A 21867-nucleotide genomic window follows, 5' to 3' on the forward strand; every position below is an offset into this window, starting at 1 on the left:
ACCTGCCCTGTCAACGTTGGTCTACGTCGTCCAACATCTCTGTTCTTAGTTCGACTTTGAAGGCACATCGGCATTTGTGGAAAGAGACTTGTCAACTAGCTGTGCATGGCAAGTGAAGTCAATTATTAACCATGTCTGATGCCTCTAGGTATCCATCTCTACCAGCGTCCATCAATCATCATGCGACGCCAAATGCCTCATGCAGATGCATCCGCTTGCCATCCATTAAAAGTGAAAACATCCCACATCCCATCACCCTCCTCTCTTCGAACATCAAACACCCCTTGTAAGCAAGCGCCTCTTTGGCACAAGTCTGCGTTGTGTCGTTGGCACTGGCGTCGGGTCTGCCGTTGGCTCCGATTTCGGCTCCGGTTGTACTGCCTGTTGCTGGATGTCCTAGTTCCGCTCTGCGGTCGGTATGTTGAGACACTCGTCGCAGACCCAGTCCGGCTCCTCGACGTTCATCTTTGCGTTCTCGCTGATGCAGTCCGAGTGATAGAGACGCTTGGCGCAGCTCTGTTTTGTTCACGTTAGCGATGCCGCTCTGCACAAAGCCGTTTAAGTGGTGAAAATCTTACCGTGTTAGAACACAGGAGCAACCTCGGTCCAAGGGCGGCCAATCCACAGACCTGGCAACCACCGGCGCTCTTCCGAATATGCGGCCCCTGCGGCGACCCCTTGGGTGCCGGTGCTGGGTTTTCGCCGTTTTCCATGCCAAGCTTCGCCCTGCAAGCGGAAATGTGCGTGAGAGCCTCCTCGACGGTATCATGATCGAGACTGCCCCTAGCCAAAAGGTATGTGAGATGCTTCCCAAACTCCAGCATGCGAGAATTTGAAGACAGCAACCAGTCCGACTTGATCTTGACGAAGCTCAGCCAGGCAGGAGGGAAGTAAATGTCCGACGAAATGCGCTTCGTGAGCATAAACTTGTCCCATTCCTGCATGTACTCCCTCTCATCGGGCGGGACATCTGAGAAGTCTGCCAGGGCGTCCCGATGCCACTGGATGAGCCATTCGTCACTGGCTGCTGGCTTTCTGTATTCAGTGCCTGGTTGTAACTCAGCCCTGGTAATCGGGTCATACAGTGTCTGCCCGATATCCGGAATAAGGAGTTTGGAACGTGTCTGCGCCATGTCAGCAGTGTATCTTGGAGAGTATTCAGGGATAGAACAAACCTGTGCGGGCTTGCTTGTTGGTTGTCTGCTAGCCCGGCCCTGCGATTGAGCTCCTGGAGTGCTCTTGTCTTCAGTCCCGAAGCGTGAAGTCACATATGTCAAGTTCCCTTCGGCGAACTGGTCCAAATCGAATGCCTTGGTGGGTCGGCGCAGAGCAAACGGCTCAGGGCCGAATGAATACGTTTCGTAACGATGAGCGACCTCAAACTCTGCCGCCTTCGCACGGGACTGCGGGCGATACTCATACTCATCATGTATGCTTATAAGATGGGCGTGGAGCTGGGGAAGAGAGCCATGCGGCATGCCACACGTGATGCAACGGAAGGAATCCAGGCAGACCTTCTCGCTGGGCAGGTAGTAAGTGACACTGCCTTCCTCGACATTGTTTGCGGTGCCGCGTTTCTTGCGTTTCTTGTTCCTTCCTTGAGCCTTATCACTGAGGACTTTCAGATTGTAGTTCTTGGTGGTACCGCGTACACGAAGTGACCGGTTGGGAGTCAGTTCTTCCTCGGCGTCTTCATCACCATGAGCGTCTCCGTTGACAAAGCCGTTCCTTAGAGCTTTGACTGGGGTTCCGGGAGGACTCTCGTACGGCGGCTCAATAATGCTATCGTTGGCCAAGGGATCTTGCGGCACAAAGGTCCCAGACACGGTAATGGAGGGCTCGACGCCTGTTTCCACGGCCCGAATCTGACCTGCCTCGAAGGCAGTGGCCCACGAAGCGTCGACGTCAATGACGTGGTCTGTTGGTGCGAGCAGTTGCGGAGTCTTCTTGACCTTGAGGTTCAGCAACGCCCGCCGCCTTGAGAACAAGTCAGACGAGGCGGCGGTGAGTACCCAGTGTATGGTGTCTGTCTGCCGGGAAGAAGCGGAATCGTCGCCGGGAGGACTGATGGTGATGGGCGGCCAGTACGTCGGGCCAGCGGCTTCCAGCTCAACGCAGAGGCGATAGGAATCAGCAAGGTCGAAAGAGCCATCGTCATCGCGGTTAATGCGCATGCTGTCTTCAGGGATGTAGAAGGGGCGCGGCAGGCCGATGCGCGCCATGCGGTATGGTCCGCCGGGATCCTTGAAAGATCTGATGTCGCAGAGTTGACTGTTACAGTACAACAAGACATCGCCAGCGTTGGTAACATGAGAAAGGGAGACCTTGCATCGTGCTTTGAGGTTCACGACATCATCGGAAGGGGCGGCGGAGACTCTCTTGGAGGCCTTGTGAAAGATCCTGTTGACTTGGACGCGTAGATTGCGCTGCAGGTCGCCGACGTCTCGAGCTTGGAAGATCTGATCTGCGAGTTGATGATCGGCGTCAAAGCAACGGCGCTTGGCCGGGCGGCCGTCGTTGTGGCCGTTGGGAACATCTCCGGAAGCAGCGGCTTTCTGGGCCGACGACTGGGTGTTACCCATGCCTTGCAAGATATTCCTCTGGAGAAAAGGGGTACTGCGCTGGCGCCGCGAAGGAAGCGTCATAGCTGGCGAAGGGGGACCATGAGAAGTATATAAAAGAGACAAGTCCCGTTTTTTGGTCCCGAGAGGCTAAAGAGGATTGAATGGCTTCAATCTACTCTGCGCGTGGCCGCCCCTTATTTCGCAAAGCCCACTTGGACGGGGTGAGCAGGAGTAGAGCAGTAGTCTCTGGCGCCGGTGCTCATTGAACGTCGAGTGAGAAGCCAGAGCCTTTGTGATGAGGAATAAACGTAGCTCCTCCCGCAGTACTGGTCGCTGTCTCAAAAGCGAACGTTTCGACTGACCGATTGGCCGTCTTTTTTTGGGGGAAGGGGCAGGGCGCAAAAGTGATTCTTTGCTCACTCGGACGTTGTTGTGGTGGGCGATGCGACAGAATGGCCGAGACAATGGGCGGGACCGAAGCAGACGCGACCGCGACTTTGCTTTTGCTGAATGGAATATGTAGCCCAGGTAGCTAGCTGCTTTGACGGGCAAGGGAAAAGAAGTGGAACAAGACGACTCGAGCGCTAGAGAAGGGAGTTCAGCCCGGCAAAAGGAAAAAAGCGCGTTCCTAACAGTCGGGAGAGTATCTTTGGGAGTGGCGCTTTACGACAGGAACAGCAGAAGCAGCGAGAGACGTGGAAGTCGAAGCGCGTCGTCGTTGACGCCTCAAAAAACGTGGAAACCCGGCCCCAAGACAATTGAATTTTGGGGGCGGGACTGGGACCTGGACCTTCTAGTTTGGTTATCACTGGGCAGGAGACAGCACGACAGCAATTGGAATTTAGCGCTTCGGGGCCATATTGCTTGCTTCCCGGGGTTGCTGGCTAAAGTTGATGGCCTGAGTTAGTACTGGAAAAGCTGATGATTGCACGGTATGATTGGTTTCTTGGTGGGCCCAAGTGGATCTCCGTTCTCATAGGCGAAACGGAAAGGACCCGACGCAGCAAAGTGCTTGGGCAACGACCGAATCGAGTTGGTCGCGCTTTCCACAATCCAGAACCCTGTCAGGAATTTTTGATATTGCTCTCTGTCCTCTTCAGCCAACTTGCTCTTTGACACTACATTTCCTGCCATCAGCTCAGCACAGAATTACGACGTTTTGCAACTGCCGCCGAAGGCTGCAGCCTCAACTCGCCATCTTTCTTGTTGTACGACCAATGGGCTGAATCATCTCACTTCTATCAAAGCTAGAGTCGATTGCCCTCGCACCGCGCAACGTCCTCCCAATGTTGTCTTGTGTGCATTCTCTGATTTGGGGGCAAACGCCAGAACGATGCTAGACGGGTGAGCCAACTCTCAAAGTTGAGAGGCCAAGAAAACCGCTACCTACAGCTTGGGATTGGTGCACGGACCATCTGTTTGCGGGGCGTTCCTCGACAAGTGTCTAGGCAGCCTTGAGAAGCGCAAGGCGCTAGTGCAAGGCTGAGAAGCTTCCTGCTGTTGGTTCAGTCACTGTCGCCGTATCTGCCCCACCAAAACCAACTCCAACTCACCCGCAAAGGCGAACTTTCTTCGACCACTGACTCTTTGAGTAAACTCTGATTCTCCTTCTGCAGCAACTCTCTGCTTGCGCACTCTCGTCTTTCTACTTGCGCATTCTTCTTCTTTTGCGGTTCATCACACATGTGGGTTTTAGCCATCGTCTAGCATCTCGGGGTTCCGGTCGTTCCTGTCGCAAACGTCATCGCCCGACAATCCGAAGCGATATGCGCTAGGTCGTGCAATCACTGTGGTCGCCTCGCTCTTGGCTACTCTCGTCCGCTAGAGCACAGTTTTCGCGCAGACCTCAAGACTGGTGAGCAGTTGAACCACAAACACCACAGCTCTAGGTATTGCTTACACGTGAACCCTTCCGACACAGACAGACTCTCACATCCTCGCGCATCCTTGCGCATCCTTACGCCATGGCCCCAAAACGACAAGCCGCTGCCCAATTTGGCGCGACTTCGATGCCTCGCCGTAACCCAGCTCGCAACGCCGAACCCCTCTCCTCCCTTACCGAGCAAATGCGCGTTGCCAAGCCTCGAGCCCGATCCAATACTGCCAAACCTACACCAGGCTCCTCCGGCAAGACTCGGACCTCCACCCGAACACAGAGACTGTCCTACGTTGGCATGGAAACTTCCGACGATGAATTGTTGACCGACGAAGACACGGAAGACATCGATGCATCACCCCAAACCTCGAAAACCACTCCGCGCCGGGCCCCTCGGGCAGCAACTGTTGGCGCATCTGGTCCGACTCGTACAAGCCCCAATGATGGCAACGGTGCTAGCATCAAACGCATGTCAGCCGCCTCTACCCGGGGCTCCGTCCCAAAGAAGGCGCGTGGCCGCAAAGCCAAGAGTTCGCTGCGCAAAGTCGGTGATCGCGACTCCTCTGACGTACAAGACGGAGATGGATCTCAGGACGACTTTTCTGGCGGCAAAGCTACATCGAAGCCTTCTCTGGTAAAGTCGGATCGTGGAAGGCCTCCGCTTAAGGGGGCAAACCCTGAACCCAATTCCACGAATTCTGTCATTCCCAACTGGTTGAGTCCACAGATCGAGCATTCAATCTGGGTTCAGATTTTCCAATATGCTGCAGTCTCTGGCGACGAGCAGGATACTCTTGATATCAACTGGCTTCTTCGTATTGCTCGGGCTTGCCGACAATTCGCAGATCCGGCTCTGACGGTGCTCTACAAGTGCCCCCCTGTCCGGGACGAGATCAAAGCCTATGGCCTTGTAGAGTTGCTCGAGAAGTCGCCGTCTTTGACGGCCGTCAACTATCGAGCAAAGATTGAGGCACTCCACATTGATGTGCGACTCGTGTCGTTGCAGGGCCCGACCTCTCCGCTCAAGCTGATGCAGAATCTGCCCCGGCTTTCAGAAGTACTGCTCGTCCATGGATACGACCAAGCTCCTTACCGACTGCTGAAAGAATCGATCAAATGGACGTACCCACCAGAACTATTCCAAGCATTCGAGGTGTCGCCAACTGCAAACGCGGAGGCGGGAGATAAAACCGCCATAACCCGGCTTCGGACCTGGCAGTGGAGCTCTAGGCTTATGGACAAAAACTGGGAGGTTAGCCTTGCGAGAATCAAGCAGGTACACCAAATACCAAGCTTCGCTTCTCTACGCAAGGTGAAGTATGTCAATTATCAGATGCCGTCAATCCGACTGGATAAAGACCCAGGATCCAACCCCGAGCTGCAGGCTGAAGACGAAAGGTCTGTGGCTTTGCTTGCAGACTCCATCTCGGTGTTGGAGAACCTCGAGGATTTAGCCTTCGAGTCTTCAACAATAGTCGGATCGTCTTTGTTCTCTCTTCTCCCGGCAAAGCTGAAGCGTCTGGAGCTGGTCAACTGCGCAGAAGTCATCGCCGACGATCTTGGCATGTTCTTGGTCACAAAGGGACATCAACTGGAATCGCTTGTCCTGCACCACAATCGCTCGCTCAACCTGGGCTTCCTCACGGTCCTCGGTTCTGCCTGCCCGCATCTTAAGGAGTTGCGAATGAATCTTCAGTACTTCAGTCTGTTGGAGACCATCGACGACACTCTACCTTCTTACGATACGCTCTTACTCCCTGAACAAGTGCCCAGCTGGCCGACATCTTTGCAGCTTGTTCACTTGGAGAACCTTCGTCACTGGAGCTCCGACGCTGCCGACACCAAGGCAGCAGAAGCCTTCTTACAGTCTTTCATTGACAGCGCCCGCGACCTACCGAAACTTAGGCATGTGTCAATCAAGGCGATGTTGAACATTTCCTGGCGGTCGCGCAGCGAGTTCCGCCGATCATGGCAGGAAAAGTTCGAAAAGATCTTTCTTCGGCGGAGCCCTGATCCGAGGCCGCACTCTACTTTGCGCAAGCCGCCTCCCATCGAGACATCGCCTTCCCTGGCAGTCACAAAACGGAAGTCTAAGAAACCGCCCGTAGAGCCCTCCCGACGAAGCAACCGCATTGTGTCGCATACATCAAGCACTTCCTCCCGTGCTAGCAGTACGTCGCGGGGGCTTCGTGGTCGACAGCGGAAGCCCAAGTCATATCTTGAGCCAGACAGCGATGAGTTCGATTCCGACGGCGATATCGACATGGATGGCTCCGCCCAAGACTCGAATGAAGAAGATGCCGACCGGAATACAGAAGGCGCAGCTACGAATGCTCCAGCATCCCATGGGACCTTCATCCAGGGCATGTGCATCGTGGTCGACATCAACATCGACAACCAGAAGCCAAGAGAGCATCAATACAGCATGGATGACTTCCTCAACGATGAGAGAGACTTCGAGTCGGATGGCGACTGGGACGGTGATGTGGACTTTGAGTAGGATTAGCTGTCTCTTCCTGCTCCCGGGTTGAAAGAGACTGTTGATTGGCCCTTCATCATCTTGGCCTTCAGAGACGACTGAGAGAATCTTCTCTGACCGCGCGAAGCTTCGTGCACACATGTAACATTACACGACCTTATTGGCTTTTGCACACACGCGCGGAAGCGTGCTTTGGCTCATTACTACGGAATACGACGGCATGAATAACGGTTTACCCCGGCATATAGGGAAAAGGCTGAGAGGGACTCGCCCGGTCGGTCGGTCACGGACGGAATGACGGGAAACGGGTTATGGATATGATGTGAGAGAGGCCCCGGACACCCGAGGCGTATCTAAGGCAGCCTTTTGAGATATGAGTGCTATTAGTATGGCCTCTTCCTGTCCTGAGGTGTGGAGGATGAGGAAGCAGCCTCAGTTACGAAATGGAATTAGAAACCCCTATCGCGGAGAGATTGTTTGTCCCCTTGATACTTGATGGATCTGGGCTCTGTGATGTATACATGGAAGAGAAGCTGATCCATGCTCCCGCCCTCCGTGCCTTGGCGACGTGACAACCAGGTATCCGCCAGTCGAACCGGCGCTCGTTGTTGCTCTGCTTCTTCGTGGCAACGTAAAGTTCCTCAAGGTCTAACCAGCTCATCGCGTGCTCATCTCATTGGTCCTCAAAACACAACGACCGACGGCGTAACCAAGCATGTCCCAAATTTGAGTCTATTACAACCTTTCGATGGGGGTATCGTCGAGCTCTACGCCTACAAAACGTTCCAACAAGGCGTGTTCGTACATGCAAAACAACGCAAACAGTAGTGGTGGTGGTGGTGATACATCATCGTCGTCGTCGCCGCCCCAGGGCGACGTTCCGTCTCCGTGCGATCCTTGGCTTCCGACGCAAAGAAAAAACAGTCCCCCTCCTCCCCCCCCCAGTGCATCTGCTAGTTCGTCACACTCAACACTCTTTAAAAGGCAGCTCCCCCGAGACCCTCGCCGGCCAAGCTCTTGAGGCTCTGCTCGCTGAGGTCCACCCTCGTCTTCCACGCCTTGGACTCCATTTCGAGCTTGTCCCACATCTGGAGGCTTTGCCGCAGCTTGTCCTGCTTGGCGTCCAGCTCCCCGCGCGCCTTCTCCTCCTCGGCCTTGAGCTTCTTGTAGTGCGGCTCAATCTCTCTCGTGATGCCCGTGGTCGTCGGCAGCAGGGAGGGGTCGATCTTGCCGCCTGGGATGATAGGGGCAGAGTGGCAAGCATGCTCTGAGCCAGGGTAGGTCGGGCTCCTCCGGCGCCGTGCTGTGATGAAGGGCCAGTGGGAGGGTTGAAGACCTTGGGTGCAGTGGAGGGGTTTGAAGGGGTGTTGTTGGATGGGTTAGCGCGCGGGCCGGTTGGGATGGTGGATGGTCCGTTGCCGGCGGCTGAAGGGGACGTTGTAGGGACTGGGGTCTGGCGAGGCGACGGGCCCGACCACGAGCCTCGTCCGCCGCGGGAGCTATATCCGCCGCCCCTAGCCGGAGCTACGTAGCCTCGAGGGCCGGCCGGGGGGATCGTAGGGCTAGTGGCGTCTGCGCGCGGGGGTGGCACGCTTGGGGTCTGCGGGTGTCTAGTTGGCTGGACAGCTGGTGAGCCGGCGGGCGCAGAGAAGTTTCGGGTCGCGGCGGGACCGGTCGGAGGAGCACGTAAAGCGGCGGGGCCTCGAGGTGGTGTCTTTGCTACCGGTGGGGCCGGTTCTTGGGGGGCGGCAACGGCGGCGGCGGCGGCGGCGGCGGCAGGCTTGGGTGCTTCGCGATTCGTCGCCGTCGTCGTCGAAGACGATGATGCGGCGGAAGCACCGCCGGTCTGGAGGGGTGTGGGTTCCCGCTCTCGCTCTCGCTGCTGCGGCTGCTGCGGCTGTTCCCGCTCCCGTTCGATGCGCTCCCCACGCTCCCTCGATTGCGGCCGCGATCGTGCTCGGATGGAAGGAGGAGGATGCGGTGACGACTTGCCTGAAGCTGATCGAGACGTGATCGCTGACGAGATGCCAGAATCTCGGGGCGGCGACGCCCGTCTATAGGAGGACCCTAGATATCTCTCGCCACCACGGCGGCTCGTGCTGCGAGACCGCGGACGGTAACCGCCTCGGGGTGCCGGTGCAGGCGACCTCCTGGGCGGAGGGGTTCTGTCCCGAGGACCCCTGTCGCGGCCGTAAGGCGAGCGCGACCGTCTTCTAGCAGCTAATGAGACTGGAGTCTGCGCAAAGGGGGGCAACGAACGGTACCTGTCGTCCCGCCGATCAAGGTCCCTGTCTCTCTCCCTCTCACGTTCCCTGTCTCTGTTGTCGCGCCGCATCGGCGATCTGGCACGGTCGCTTCTCTCGTCCCGGATGGCGGGGGATCTACCGATGGGACTGCGTCGTCTCGACGGGCTACGTCTCGGCGAGGGGCGTCTCAAAGGTGGGCTCCGGGTTCTATCCCGTCTGCGCCAGGTATCGCTCTGAGGGCGCGGGTCCCTATCCCGCGATCGGTCGCGTCGGTACCGCTCAGCGCTGCGTGACCTGCGACGCGCGGGAGATCGCCCGGGGACGTAGCTGTCCGACGTCAAGGGCGGTGTGCGCGCGCGTTCTCTGTCGCGGTCACGCGAACGTGGTCGGTCTCTGTCTCTGATGTCCCTAAGATCTCGGTCTCGGTCTCTATCGCGGTCTCGAGATCGTGGCCGTTCTCTGTCTCTGTCACGGTCGCGGTCGCGATCTCGGTCTCGTTCGCGATCTCTCAGAGGACTTCGAACTCGTCGAGGGGAGCGGTCTCCGCCGCCGCCACCTCCACCGCGTGGAAAAGGTCTCCAGGATTCGCCTGCGCCATATCTAGTGACTTCACCGTCCTCGTACCTATTTGTTTTCGTCAGTTTTTTTTGCTCCTTGATAGCTCGAAGGCCAGCCGAGGGAGTCCATGGCGACGGAGCATTCGATGAGCCGGGCTGCAAGAATGTAGCTCTTTGCAGGCCAGCTGCGCTTCGCGATCAACATGGAAGAAGTGCCCCAACAAGTATCAACCACAGCAAGTGTACAGCAGCGATCAAAGGTGAAGAGCCGTTGATGGAGCGTGGCGCGTAGTCGAACTACAGCTGCACACCACTCCGCGGAGCAGGCAATGGCGGAAGGGATCCATTGATAGCGAAGGCAAGGCAAGGCCGCGACGAATGGAGGAGGGAAATGGCTCGAGTGGACCTTCACTTACCTGCTTCTGCGGTCGCGATCCATGATGCGTATCGGTAGACCCGAATCGACTTGATGCTCTCGGAGCGAGATTTGGCTGTAACTTTTGTGATGATCGTGATGCGCGCGGGTGGGTAGGTATTGAGAGGGTCAGCTACTTTTGAGGTAATGCGCAGACGCCAAACGGTACTGGACGGAGCAGGGTGGTCTGCAAACGGTACCAAGGTTTGGGCTGGCCCCTGAAAAATGTACGAGGTACCCACAACCCGGAGGATGAGGATAGCGCGGTGCTGTCCATCTTCGTTGCCGGATAAGATAAGGAACAGACGCGCACCGACCAATGGGAAACCGCGCTTTGACGACGCTTCTTACCCACAGTGCATCTCTCCATCTGGGACCAATCAGAGCTGGGAGAGCTGACGAAAGGCCAGGGTCTTAAGTGATTTGTCGGGAAAATTATGACATCTCCACGACGGGAGGATCGTACTATGGTAAAAAAAGTCAAGGCCGACTTTTCGGACGCAAACGTGACTTAGGCGCTTTCTCCTTGTGTGCTAGCTAGGATCCACCTGATCTTTTGAGTCGATGAAAGCAATGTCAAAGTGACGGCAGTAACATGAACGCAAGTGTGAGTTCAAAACCAAAATGCAAAAGATTAACCCGAAGAGTGGCTGTGCCAATCGCGGTGAGGATTTGAGCCTCACGCGGGGGTCGAACCCGCAACCTTGAGATTAAGAGTCTCACGCTCTACCGATTGAGCTAGCAAGGCGGGTTATTGAGTGGATCCGAAGACCCATTGTTGGAAAGTGAGAACAGAATCAGACTCTTGATGCCCAGTCGCACGTTTGTAGATGACCATCTGCCTTATCCGGGCAGCAACCGGCCATCAGAGATGTGAAGATCGTCGCCGCCTCGCGGTTACATATGGATAAAGTTCTCTTGGGGGTCTACGCTGATGGCTACTGCCCTGCGCTCACAAACTCCTCGCGAAAGTCCCGAACGTCCACCCTATCTTCTGGTCCCGGCCTCCCTATCCTCCACGCCGACGATCCTCTGATATTCATAAGTAAATATACTGCACAGAACGTATCTTCTCTCGTGCACCTCAAGCCATTGTGGATTCTCTTTCGGCGATCGATCACCCAGCGCCGGTTGCTCATATTCCTCTTCCTCAAGTCATCTTGTCGTCTTCGGTGGTATCTCCGTTCTGGCGAGCCGCCAGCATCTCCAGCATCCATTTCTGGACCTCTCCAGCATGCGTTTGCATCATCTTCTGCACGCCGTTGGCCTCGCTGCGAATGACTGTTCCAAATCGCCGTTTAGTCACTCTGCGCAGTGTATCCTCACTATTCCAGCACGGGTGGTCGTGCGATACGTAGATCTGAGAGTGCCCCTTGTACCACGTTGCCAGTTCATTGTCGACATCGGATTTGACTGGTCGCAGCATCCCCTCGACGAAGCATGCAACTCCGGCAACACGCGCTTTGCAGTCTGTCAAAAGAGGTAAGCAGGAGGCCCATTTGTCGTCGTCGTCAACAACACTTACCTCGGCCTGTCAAAAGTGCCCTAACCCCACTGTACGACCGACCGACACCAATAAGGAGTATATCGTCGGCTTCCTCATAGAGCTGGAGGTAGTTGTCCCATAGATAGTTCGCCAGCTCTTGGAGCTCGTTTAGTAGATCCTTGTCTGCTGTTCGAGGGCTGTACGGGTCCATGTCTTCATCCCGTGATACTTTGCTGGGGACGTTGACGTCCATTACTGCGATGCCTTCGTGAACAGCCCAGTCAATGTACTGTGCTACAGTGTCGACAACCCATGCGTTGTGAGGTTCGATATGGCGGTCAATCACATCTGGTTGCGCGAGCAACTCTGGTGGGTCGTGGATGATGACAAGAATACGACGCGCACTTGGAATGTCGGGGGTTACAAGGACCTGGTTTTCGTATGATTTGAAAAGCAGATCCCTCTGGATGAAGAGGGGAATCATCTGGTGACGTTGTGCGAGATTCTGCCGCTGGCCGAGTCTGATGTGATCATGAAGTCTAGTCGCATTGAGGTCTTGGATATCCGGCACTGGGACAATACCAGGTCTCATGCATTCCCAGTACGGCGCCTGGTAGCTCTGGACTTTAGCAAGAACTCTGGCCGCGTCCTTATTAAGCATGGGAATCTCCATTTTCGGTGGCGGTTCCCCCATCAACGTGCGAGCAACAGCCACAGCCGACGTCGAGATAGCCTGCAAGTTGTAGCCACCCTCCAGGCACACGGCAACCTTGCCATCCGCCAAGGACATGAGCATATGCGTCATGTGCGCATAGCAGGTTGGAGTCACAAAGCAGCCGCCAAGCTCATCTCCAGCAGCGGCGTCAAATCCGGCGGAGATAACAACCAAGTCAGGATTGAACTCTTTCGCAATGGGCATGATGATTTTTTGGAAAGCCGCCATGTACTCGCCGTCTCCCATACCTTGGTCGTGCCATCCAATGTTGATGTTCTTCCCCAGGCCGGGTCCTGTGCCGCAGTGTTCTAAGCCTCCGTCGGGTATTTCTTGATTGTCAGGCTTGCCAGGGTAAAAGATTCCGTTCTGGTAGACGTGGAGGGAAATATACAGAACATTCGGGTCGTCGTAAAAGATGTTTTGGATACCGTTGCCGTGGTGGACATCCCAGTCCAAAATGAGGACCTTTCGACAATCGTTCGGGTACTCTTGCTGGCAGATCTTGACGGCGACGGGCACGTTGTTGAAGAAGCAGAACCCGAGGGGCTGGTCGTACTCTGCGTGATGGCCGGGCGGTCTGATAACGGCAAAGGCATTTTTTACGTTGCCTTCCACGACATGCTTGCAGGTGTCGATGGCGCCGCCGCAAGATAAGAGGGCTGCCGTGAAAGTAAGGCTGCCAACGTAGAGCGAGGCACGGCCTTGATCATATTGCCGGCTCGTTTCCCGCAACTCGGCGTAGTCCATCTTTGAAAGACCTTCAACCCAATGGTAGTGCAGTGGAGTGTGAGTAGTAAGAATTTCTTCTTTTGTCGCCTCGCGAGTACCAATTCTCCACATGTACTTGGTCGGAGTGTCTCGCATAACATCGGCAACTTTGCTTTCTGGGCCAGTGTAGACCAAGCCGGCCCTCTTGAAGGCTTTATAGATCTCTTCTATCCGACGAGGATCCTCTGGGTGGTGGGTGTTGTGCCAAAGTCAGCGTTGACATGAAGCTTCATGCGGTCATCATAGCAACACGCTGTTGGCAGAAGACCCCGTCTGCGCAGCTGATTCGTGACCTGCTGGTCTGAATCGTCGTCGTATTCGTCGAAATCATCCTCATCTTCATCGTCGGGAGATGTGAAATTCTCATTCTTGGGGTCTCCTTCGGGCGCAGTCACACCGTTGGGAGTAGTCGTGTGATTTGACGGCCCATCGTCCCCGCCCATGACAACGTCTTGGTCGCCGCCTTCCATGGTGCAGAGGCGAGTTTCGACTCACCCCCCAAGGCTTGGGTCAGCCTAGCTGAGAGATAGCCTGCCTTAAATGAGATGTTTGGGGAAAATAAGATACGCTTCTGTGGCTGGAAACAGATCGTAACTCCCGCCGACTGGTGTGTTGTACGCTTGAGTCGAAGATGGATCCCAGCCTTGACAAAGCCTATTCGACAAACGATATAGGGTTTCCTGAGATAGGGAGTTTGCCAGCTCCTTGTCATACAAAAATACACGATAGTCCGTTTCGGATTACTTGCTCAACAGAAAAGTCGAGATCCTACTGCGGTGTCAGTAGAGTCAAGATTGAGCAGATACCAACAAGCGCAGTATTTGTAGTAGGCCAGTTCCGAGAACTTTTCCTGACAGCTTAACTATCAGAGACCTTCGAAATATCATCCAAAATCTAATGAACGAACAACAATTCTTGATATGGGTGAAACTGGTAAGTCTGAGGTCCAGAGGTACCTCTTTGTTGCGGGGCTCCGATGAAAGAGCAATGAGGTGAGAAGGCAGGTACGGCGACCCAGGATGCGCTTTCGTCGCTAGTCCACTTGGCCTGGAACAGGAGGCCGGCCAGACGATCGCTTGCGTATTGAGAGGAAACGAGATAGCCCAGAGGCCAGTTACTAACCTTGGGAAGTGAGTGACAATGGCTGTTGTCCAGGATGGTATCAACCTTGAGATAGGATAAGCTAGGCTGGCTGGGCTGGCTGTAGGTCTGTCTCCTTCTGGCGCAAGTCGGATTACAGCTGAGCGCTTTTGAGCCCGGAACCGGTTACCAAATGTGAGGGGTAATGCCAGCAAACCGATTATGGGTAAAGAAGCTTGAGATGCGCCAACGCAATGCGCCGCGCTGATGGAACGAGGTTGTCGTGTAGGACGACTATCAGGTGAATGGCCAGGTGTGAGTGAGTGAACAAGATGGGAGAGGCATGGGCCACTGACAAGGCGGGAGCTGGCCACAAGCCGCCGCCTTGCAGGGTGCACCCGCCACAGCAAACCCCCTGTACGCCGCAGCCTTGCACTAAGACAGCAAGTCCACAATCCACTGATTACCAGGTTCCCATTTAAGGCAAGTTCGATTACTGTTCTTTCCAGACCACATTCCCCTTGTTATTCCATCTCTTAGATATAATATGTCTATTGAAGAGACCCTCGTCCAGGCGGCTATCACAGTGTACCGGCATGCCTAGGACGCATTGACTTCGGAACTGGACTGATCCGTCGTGACCGTCAACATCACTTGGCATACTTTAAAGACGTGAGGGTGCATCGGAGAACTACAGTAGAACTGCCAGAATCTATGATGGCTAAGACTCAATCTATTCTATAGATTGACCGGCAAGAGGAAACCCGAGCACCAAACTCAAGAGCCTCGCCAGCCATGGGAGTGACTTCGCTCCGTAAGGGCTCGGCCGTCGTCCCCGGGAGGAGCCCAGTTTCCTCTTGGCCGCCGAAAAGCACCTGGAGGTGGGATCGAGCCATCATGGCTGCCGTCACGACTGAGGCGCCCGTCAACATCGTCTTCAGAGTTCACGATACCCCCAGTACTGCTCAAATCGGCAATCTCATACAGCCATGGTCGCTCATCCGCAGCCGCCTGGACCGCTGCTACGAGGGATTCTTGATCCTGAGAGAAAGCGGGATGCTTGAGGTTCACATCCGTCACCAGTCGCTTTCGAGGATAGTTGAACAAATTCTCAAAGTAAAACATAAGGTCTCTAGGATCGAGCTTGGCATATGTGTCCACAATGCGCTCACGGATGCTAGTCTCGATCATCGTTTCAAGCGGGCTGCTCTCGTCGATCTACATGTCGCATCAGCATGGTATTCAGGTTTCGTTCTCGATGCGGTACTCACCGGTTCGAGATTCTGCTCCAGGTTTGGGTAAATGTAATGCCGAACAAGGTTTTTCATTGACATGAACAGATCCCTCATCTCCATCAACTCGCATGTCGAATACAGTCTCATATGGCTGGTCCGAACATCGTTGACGAACGGTTCTGGCTGGCCACTCCGAGGCCGGGGAAGCTCGCCGTGGAAGTAAAAGGCATAAAGCCACCAACGATAGAGAGCACGGCGAAGTTTGTATTTTTCTGCTTCGCTGAGTTGTCGACAATCTTCAGGCGCCGTGAACCAGTGAAGTTGAGGAAACAGTTCTTCCCATCGTCGTGCAACCAGGCAGTATTTCAGCAGACGGCTCAAGTCTCGATCGACAAGGGTAACTGAGCGTGGCGAAGGCAAGGGGGTTGTCCTTGCAGGACTTCCGCCGTTGAAAGTCTTGGTGAGCGCTGCGTCCTCGAGAAGCATACTTTGGCTGTGCTGTACGCCACCTCGGGACAAGGTGACGCCCGTCATGTCGCCCGGAAATCGCCTGAAAACAACCCTTCGTGGCTGGAAAGTATCCCCATACTGCAGCATGTCCTGGTCCGATGCTGTAAAGACTTGAAGCAGTTCGGGAAACGGACTGAACTCTCGTTGAAGGACTGGTAGCAGGATGGCGGCCTTGTTCCTCTTCAAAAGCCCATGGAAAAGGGTGTTAACCTGGGCCAAAGAAAAGATGCTTTGCACATCGAGTTGGTGGTAGATGTCGAAAATGATTTCGAGCGGCAAACCTTCGAGGCCGTCCAGCTTACCCAAGTCGTAATCTGCTGAATCGGATTGCATGTGCAAGGCCCCAAAGAGGGATGAATATGTCGACGACATCGTGAGAACAGCTAGCGACTGTCTATAACGATCTATGTGTAGATTACAGTAAGGAGTGCCGGTAAAGTGAAATTAATGTGGTGGTTTGCAATTCGAATGTAGACGCGTAGTTATCAGGGAATAAGGTGAGCGTTTGGAGCAGAAAGCGTCAACCTCTGGGTTGATCTTGTTTTCACTCCTCGGCGATGAACTCGGACAACCCGTGTCACAGATGCGACCAAACGCCCTCAGCAGCGATAATGAACTGATTTGATTCTGACCAAGTCTCAGACGCCTGCCTCGACGGTAGGTGGATCGCACAACTCACTGGTGATTTGCAACATGTTGTTTTGGGGTGACTCCTTGCGTATAATCTTGAATAACCAGTATTCCTGGCTTATTTTGGCTGCTCTGCTTGCTTGTCCAAGAATGGAGACTGTTCAAGTGCGAACAAGGGAGCTAGAGCTTATCGTCTAGCGTTGATATCGTGGAGGACCTCTGATGAGAGAGCTTCCGCAGATGGTGCCAGATCAAGATCTGGTAAAAGGGATGTAATGATAATCTTAAAGGGGAGAAACCCCTGCTGGCCTCACGGATGAACAAAGTCACCAGTGAGGTGTGCGATTGGTAGGTTTACTTTCTGACAACCCCGACGTTGGGGCTATCGAGAATGGCGAAGCTGCAGGTCGGCATCGTTTGCTCCAAGGACACAGTTTTCGTCAGAATGATCCGGCGATTGTCCCAATGGGTCCTGTTTGCTCGACGAACGGATGCTGAGAACCAAAGCGTTGTCGCAGGGTGGTCGATGCAAAGGGCTCGAGGAAACGGAAAGGAAGAACGCACGCGACGGTGACGCAGAGGTCATGCACGTCGCCCCCTACTGCTGACCTAAGGTATTTCAAGTGCTGAAGTTAATCTACATAGTAGGAAGCACAATGACAACAGTGGGTTCCTTCCCCCGGACGGCTGGCGCCAGGGGTGCTGTATCGCTCGTGGTTTGTAGCTGGGATGCCTGGGATTGAGTGGCCAATCATTGCACAGAACTCCCTCTACCAGAGCTCCATCACGAAACGGGTACGTACCGCGATATCAAGAGCCTCATTTCTTGCCTGATGCTCTTCAGTAGCTTCACTTCCATGATTGACCTTCATTGATTATCCACTTATCTTTCCAGCAAATTTTTGGCCAGAATATTAATTCGATTTCTCCAGTTAAGCAAACAAAGTCTTGGTATCTAGTTCATCCTTCGCCGCGGGCCGTCCCCCCTTTGACCTGATGCCCAGCTCGCCCTTCTTTGATAGCCGCTCAACCTGCTGTTCCACACGCGAGACATGACGAGTAGCCTTCTTGCGTTTGATATCGGCGCGAATCTGGTTCGGGCTGACGAACTCCTTACTGTTCCAGAGAAGAGGTCCTCCGAACGAGCCCTCCTGGATAAGAATTGGGGTGGCCGTGAATCTCGGACCAATCTCCATCAACTTGACATCGGTTCTCTTGCCGGCATGGACTTTGGTAGTTGGCTCGTCGGAGTTCTCATCGGCTTCCACCTCCTGCACTTGATACTGACGGATCCAAATCTGTTATCAAAGGGTCAGCTTACTGTCTCCGCCAATTGCCGTAGTTTGCAAAGGTGCAGAGAAAGAGATGAAACATACCTTTCCATCGAGGTAGGAGAATCCAATCACCCTGTCGATAAATGGCTTTGATTTCCGCGCACCTTGGGGTACTCTCAGGTTTGCAATAAATGCTTGCTTAATGACTGCCGCCAAGTTAGCACACTGGAGTAAAATGCTGATTCAAACATTAAATCTTACCTTGGAGATGGGGGTTCTTCTCGTCCTCGAAGGCAGCATCGAAGGAAAGGATCGGACGCGAGCCCTTGAGGCAGTTGCCAGGGAAGTTGAGTTCCTCCATCGTGTGGACTGATATCATTAGCCATGATCTGACGTCAATTCGAAAACACTCTGGTACTTACTGTTCTGAAGATGGAATTTGATCGCGGGACCATTCGGGCACTTCAAACCGTCAACTGTTGGACCCCAGAAAGTTATCGCTGAGGATACTCACATTCGCGATCCACATGTAAAGATCCTTGGCCTTCCTGGCCTCGAAGTACATGATTCCGTTACAGTTCATCATTTCCGCAAGCTCGTTGAGAGCTGAGAGGTTGTGCTTATCGTCGAACTATAGAGCCGTATTAGGATCGTAGGCCAGTTTGAATAACGTCGTCCTCGTGGATGTGGACTAGAACTCGCGGGGCGAGACTGACCTTGCTGTCCAGCTTTCCGTGAGGCATAAGCGTCGCGAGATCGTTCATCAGGTGTCGGTGTCTGGTGACAATCAAGTCAGCAAAACATTCCAATGGAGAAAAAAATATCATAAAAATAAGGGACAGACAAGCTGGTGTGAGTTTCTTACCTGTAGGTCACACCTCTGCTAGAAAGGATCAGAGTGCGCCTCTTTTGACGGTTCTTCTGGACGCCATTGGCGGGCGCCTCGACCTTGTCGGTCTTTTTTGATAGCGACTTGTACACGGAAGCCATCGCGATGATCGATTCGTGGTCGGCCGAGAAATTCGCGTTTTGATTCGTGGTTGTCGGTCGGTGTCTGGACCGTTTGACGTTGTAGATGCGGAAGAAGATTCGCAGGGTAGCCACTGGACATCCAACCGACGGCTTGCGCGCGCCAGAGATTTTTTTTTTCCTCTTTTGCCTTGCGGCAGAACGATGCGATAAGCAGAGCTTATCGAAAAGCGGTGTAGCCAAAGTCGGCGGGGCACAGTACCCTCTAACGTCCCTCCATGCACGGACATTTCTCACTCCCAGTCCTAGGTACGTATCGAGACCTTCTACAGCGGCCTGCCTAGGCGTGTCAGAAAGCTGTAAAAAGGAGCGCTAGCTGGAAAGGGGGGCGGCTCTGAGGGGGTCCAGTACAATCCGCGCCCACCACAGGAACCTCAGCACCTAGCTCGGGCTAGGGGGAAAGAAACTTTGTGGATCGCGGGCAAGCTTGCAGCCCACCTCAATTTCGCACTGCTGGAGCGCAACGAGTCGGTTCCAGGCTTCACACTGGTCAGGAGGCGGTTCGCGAGGAGGGTCTCTCAGATTTGGGGTCTAGGGTACTTCAGATGTGAAGGGCATGGATTTAGTGACCACTAGAACGTCGTTCTGCTCAAGGAAAGCCACTTTTCGGTTTAGAGGAACACCTGTCACGACCACAGGCCCGGATGCACCGAGGAAAAGGTACGTCAGAGCCGGCCCTCATGGACGGGTTTCATCGGGGCATAAGGGGACCGATGAGGCCACCCATACACCCTACGCGATGTCGTGTACCTTGAAAGTGTTTGCCCACGTGTGCTCTGACAAAGGGAAGCATGGCAACATGCTCAGCGCAGTCCTCCCTTGGTGACCCTCCTCTCCAAACACTTCTCACATCAGCGGAGCGGCCAAGGAGACCCCAAAGCATTAAGATGGATTCATTCAACTACGTAAGCATGGCAGAGTGATCGTCAGAAACATCAAATCCCAGACAAGCCGCACTGAGCCGTATAAAGGAGAACAAAAGAAAGGCCGAGACTGTACTCCGTCCCCTCAGAAATCATAAAAAGACTCGTTGGATTCCTAGTCATTCCTCGATGCAACAGCCCCTCCATGACCAAGTGACATACAGATCCCGGAGGCATATGTGAGACGCCATGATATCGACCGTAGCAGCCCTCCCAAAAGGCCGTGAAACAGGTGCGCAGAAGGGGGTGGTCGCTTAGCAGCACTTGCCGCTCTTCTCTGCGCTGTCATCCGCCGGCTTGGTGAGCGAAATGCCGGGACCGGCCCCGATTGTGGCTTGAGGTCCGTCGCCCGAGTCGAGGGCCTTGCTCGATACGATTCGGTAGATCTCTGTTGGAAAACAGGTCAAGTTAGCGCACGAACAATTCCTGGGGGGGGGGGGGGGGGGTCGCGGGCGATTTGCGAGCGCGGGAGGCGAAACGCACCGGTCAAGATGTTCTGGAATGCGAGCTCGACGTTGCTGGCGTCGAGGGCAGACGTCTCAATGAAGGAGAGGTGGTTCTCGCCTAAAGGACAGGTTAGCCAACTCAGTATCCGCTGAGCTTCCCTTGCTCCTTCACCGCAACGTACTGGCGAAAGCCTTGGCCTCCTCTGTAGGCACCGCCCGCAGGTGGCGCAAATCGCTCTTGTTTCCAACCAGCATGATGACGATGTTGGCATCGGCGTGGTCCCGCAGTTCCTTCAACCATCGGGTGACGTTCTCGTATGTCTGGTGCTTGCTGATGTCGTAGACGAGGAGGGCACCGACAGCACCTCTGTAGTAGGCCGAGGTGATGGCGCGGTAGCGCTCCTGGCCAGCGGTATCCCAAATCTGTGCCTTGATCGTCTTGGAATCGACTTGAATGGATCTAGTAGCGAACTCGACGCCAATTGTCGACTTGGAGTCGAGGTTGAATTCATTGCGGGTGAATCGACTGAGAAGGTTGGACTTTCCGACGCCCGAGTCTCCGATCAACACCACTAAAAGATCAAAAAGTCAGCTCGCTTCCGGCAGCGCTGTTGTCACTGCGCGATAACATCGCAAGATCGGTCGGTCGACGGCGCACCTTTGAAGAGGAACTGTGGGAGCCGTCAGGTTAGCGCAAGGAGGGGGAAACAGTTGGAGAGGGACAGAGGGCGGGTGGGAGGTCCAAAGGGAGTTGGACGAATGCAGATGGAGGACTCACGTCGTATTCGTCGTTGGCCATGTTGTCGGTTTGTAGTGAATTGCGATGTATGAATGTCGGAGCAGGTGTTGGGTCGGTGGTGTTGCAAAGCGAGGATACTGCGGCTCGATGGAGGTGTGCGCGGCCCCTAGAGATAAAGCAGTTGAGTTGAGGCGAGGCAAGGTGTAAGGGTCTGGAACTGAACTAGACTGAGAGAGAGGTGGACAGTGCAGGTAAAGCCGGCGCAGCGTAGGTGGTGGTGTGTGTGGGTGGGTGGGTGGGTGGTACGTGAGGCAGCAAAGATTGAGGTGAGGTGGTGCCGGCGCAGCTCTAAGCCACAGGTATTCGCTGGAGGGCCGGTAGCAGCATGAGAAAACAGCCACTAAAGGGGGGAGGGGAGTCGAGTCGGGGCGTAGGGGTACGCTGCAGAGGACTTCCGTAGGCAGCGGCGAGGGGCTTATTGGGTGGTGCTGGCAGTAGGTACCTTGGGAACAGAGGTACCTCTCGTTTAGATTCTTGGAGAGGTAGGTTGTTGGAATGGATTTATGACGACGCCGCAACCGAAAAGAAAGAAAGAAGGAAAGAGAAACAGAGAGAGCGGAATCTAGAGCGCCTTATGACCACAGGCCCAGGAGCCCGTCGTGCTTATTTCAAAAACGTAAAGGGCGTTTACTGTATTGTTAGAAAACATCAAGTCACCGTCTCCCTGCAGCCATGTCACACTCGTTGGAGAGGGCGAAAGTCGTACAGCAAGGTACGATCCACAAGACACTGGCGCAAGGAAAGGTACTCTGCTTTGGTGTCTGGCCCAAAAAGCTACTTGGATCCCATCAATGCCTTCAAGCTTCCCCATTGACTGAGACTCCCTGCCCGCTTC

General features: G+C 54.6%; 8 protein-coding genes and 1 non-coding gene across 9 annotated transcripts; 1 reads left to right on the forward strand and 8 right to left on the reverse strand.

The window, feature by feature from the left end:
* Nucleotides 1-396: 396 nt before the first annotated feature.
* On the reverse strand, nt 397-2645 carry ColSpa_12065 (uncharacterized protein; the record flags this gene model as incomplete). Its single annotated transcript, XM_049278277.1, has 2 exons — nt 397-516; nt 630-2645. 2 exons carry the CDS (start codon nt 2643-2645, stop codon nt 397-399), a joined length of 2136 nt encoding a protein of 711 aa, XP_049134234.1.
* A 1883-nt stretch (nt 2646-4528) lies between these two features.
* On the forward strand, nt 4529-6940 carry ColSpa_12066 (uncharacterized protein; the record flags this gene model as incomplete). Its single annotated transcript, XM_049278278.1, has 1 exon — nt 4529-6940. The coding sequence occupies one exon, from the start codon at nt 4529-4531 to the stop codon at nt 6938-6940; it is 2412 nt and encodes an 803-aa protein (XP_049134235.1).
* Nucleotides 6941-7896: 956 nt separating this feature from the next.
* ColSpa_12067 (uncharacterized protein) lies at nt 7897-9254 on the reverse strand (the record flags this gene model as incomplete). Its single annotated transcript, XM_049278279.1, has 2 exons — nt 7897-8184; nt 8256-9254. 2 exons carry the CDS (start codon nt 9252-9254, stop codon nt 7897-7899), a joined length of 1287 nt encoding a protein of 428 aa, XP_049134236.1.
* A 1558-nt stretch (nt 9255-10812) lies between these two features.
* ColSpa_tRNA_320 lies at nt 10813-10885 on the reverse strand. The gene has a single exon. It is a non-coding gene; the product is annotated as a tRNA-Lys (tRNA).
* A 402-nt stretch (nt 10886-11287) lies between these two features.
* On the reverse strand, nt 11288-13576 carry ColSpa_12068 (histone deacetylase clr3; the record flags this gene model as incomplete). The annotated part of the gene is made up of 3 exons (XM_049278280.1): nt 11288-11607; nt 11663-13291; nt 13375-13576. The coding sequence occupies 3 exons, from the start codon at nt 13574-13576 to the stop codon at nt 11288-11290; spliced, it is 2151 nt and encodes a 716-aa protein (XP_049134237.1).
* A 1387-nt stretch (nt 13577-14963) lies between these two features.
* Nucleotides 14964-16303, reverse strand: ColSpa_12069 (uncharacterized protein; the record flags this gene model as incomplete). The annotated part of the gene is made up of 2 exons (XM_049278281.1): nt 14964-15404; nt 15458-16303. The coding sequence occupies 2 exons, from the start codon at nt 16301-16303 to the stop codon at nt 14964-14966; spliced, it is 1287 nt and encodes a 428-aa protein (XP_049134238.1).
* Nucleotides 16304-17493: 1190 nt separating this feature from the next.
* Nucleotides 17494-18196, reverse strand: ColSpa_12070 (ribosome biogenesis protein BRX1; the record flags this gene model as incomplete). The annotated part of the gene is made up of 3 exons (XM_049278282.1): nt 17494-17859; nt 17938-18041; nt 18097-18196. The coding sequence occupies 3 exons, from the start codon at nt 18194-18196 to the stop codon at nt 17494-17496; spliced, it is 570 nt and encodes a 189-aa protein (XP_049134239.1).
* A 111-nt stretch (nt 18197-18307) lies between these two features.
* ColSpa_12071 (ribosome biogenesis protein ENP2) lies at nt 18308-18825 on the reverse strand (the record flags this gene model as incomplete). Its single annotated transcript, XM_049278283.1, has 3 exons — nt 18308-18466; nt 18552-18612; nt 18701-18825. 3 exons carry the CDS (start codon nt 18823-18825, stop codon nt 18308-18310), a joined length of 345 nt encoding a protein of 114 aa, XP_049134240.1.
* Nucleotides 18826-20041: 1216 nt separating this feature from the next.
* On the reverse strand, nt 20042-21032 carry ColSpa_12072 (Ras-related protein Rab-8A; the record flags this gene model as incomplete). Its single annotated transcript, XM_049278284.1, has 5 exons — nt 20042-20175; nt 20271-20351; nt 20416-20805; nt 20892-20904; nt 21012-21032. 5 exons carry the CDS (start codon nt 21030-21032, stop codon nt 20042-20044), a joined length of 639 nt encoding a protein of 212 aa, XP_049134241.1.
* Between the last annotated feature and the right edge of the window lie 835 nt (nt 21033-21867).

The sequence above is a fragment of the Colletotrichum spaethianum genome, assembly GCF_022836535.1.
Source record: "Colletotrichum spaethianum MAFF 239500 DNA, contig56, whole genome shotgun sequence".
NCBI classification, from domain to species: domain Eukaryota; kingdom Fungi; phylum Ascomycota; class Sordariomycetes; order Glomerellales; family Glomerellaceae; genus Colletotrichum; species Colletotrichum spaethianum.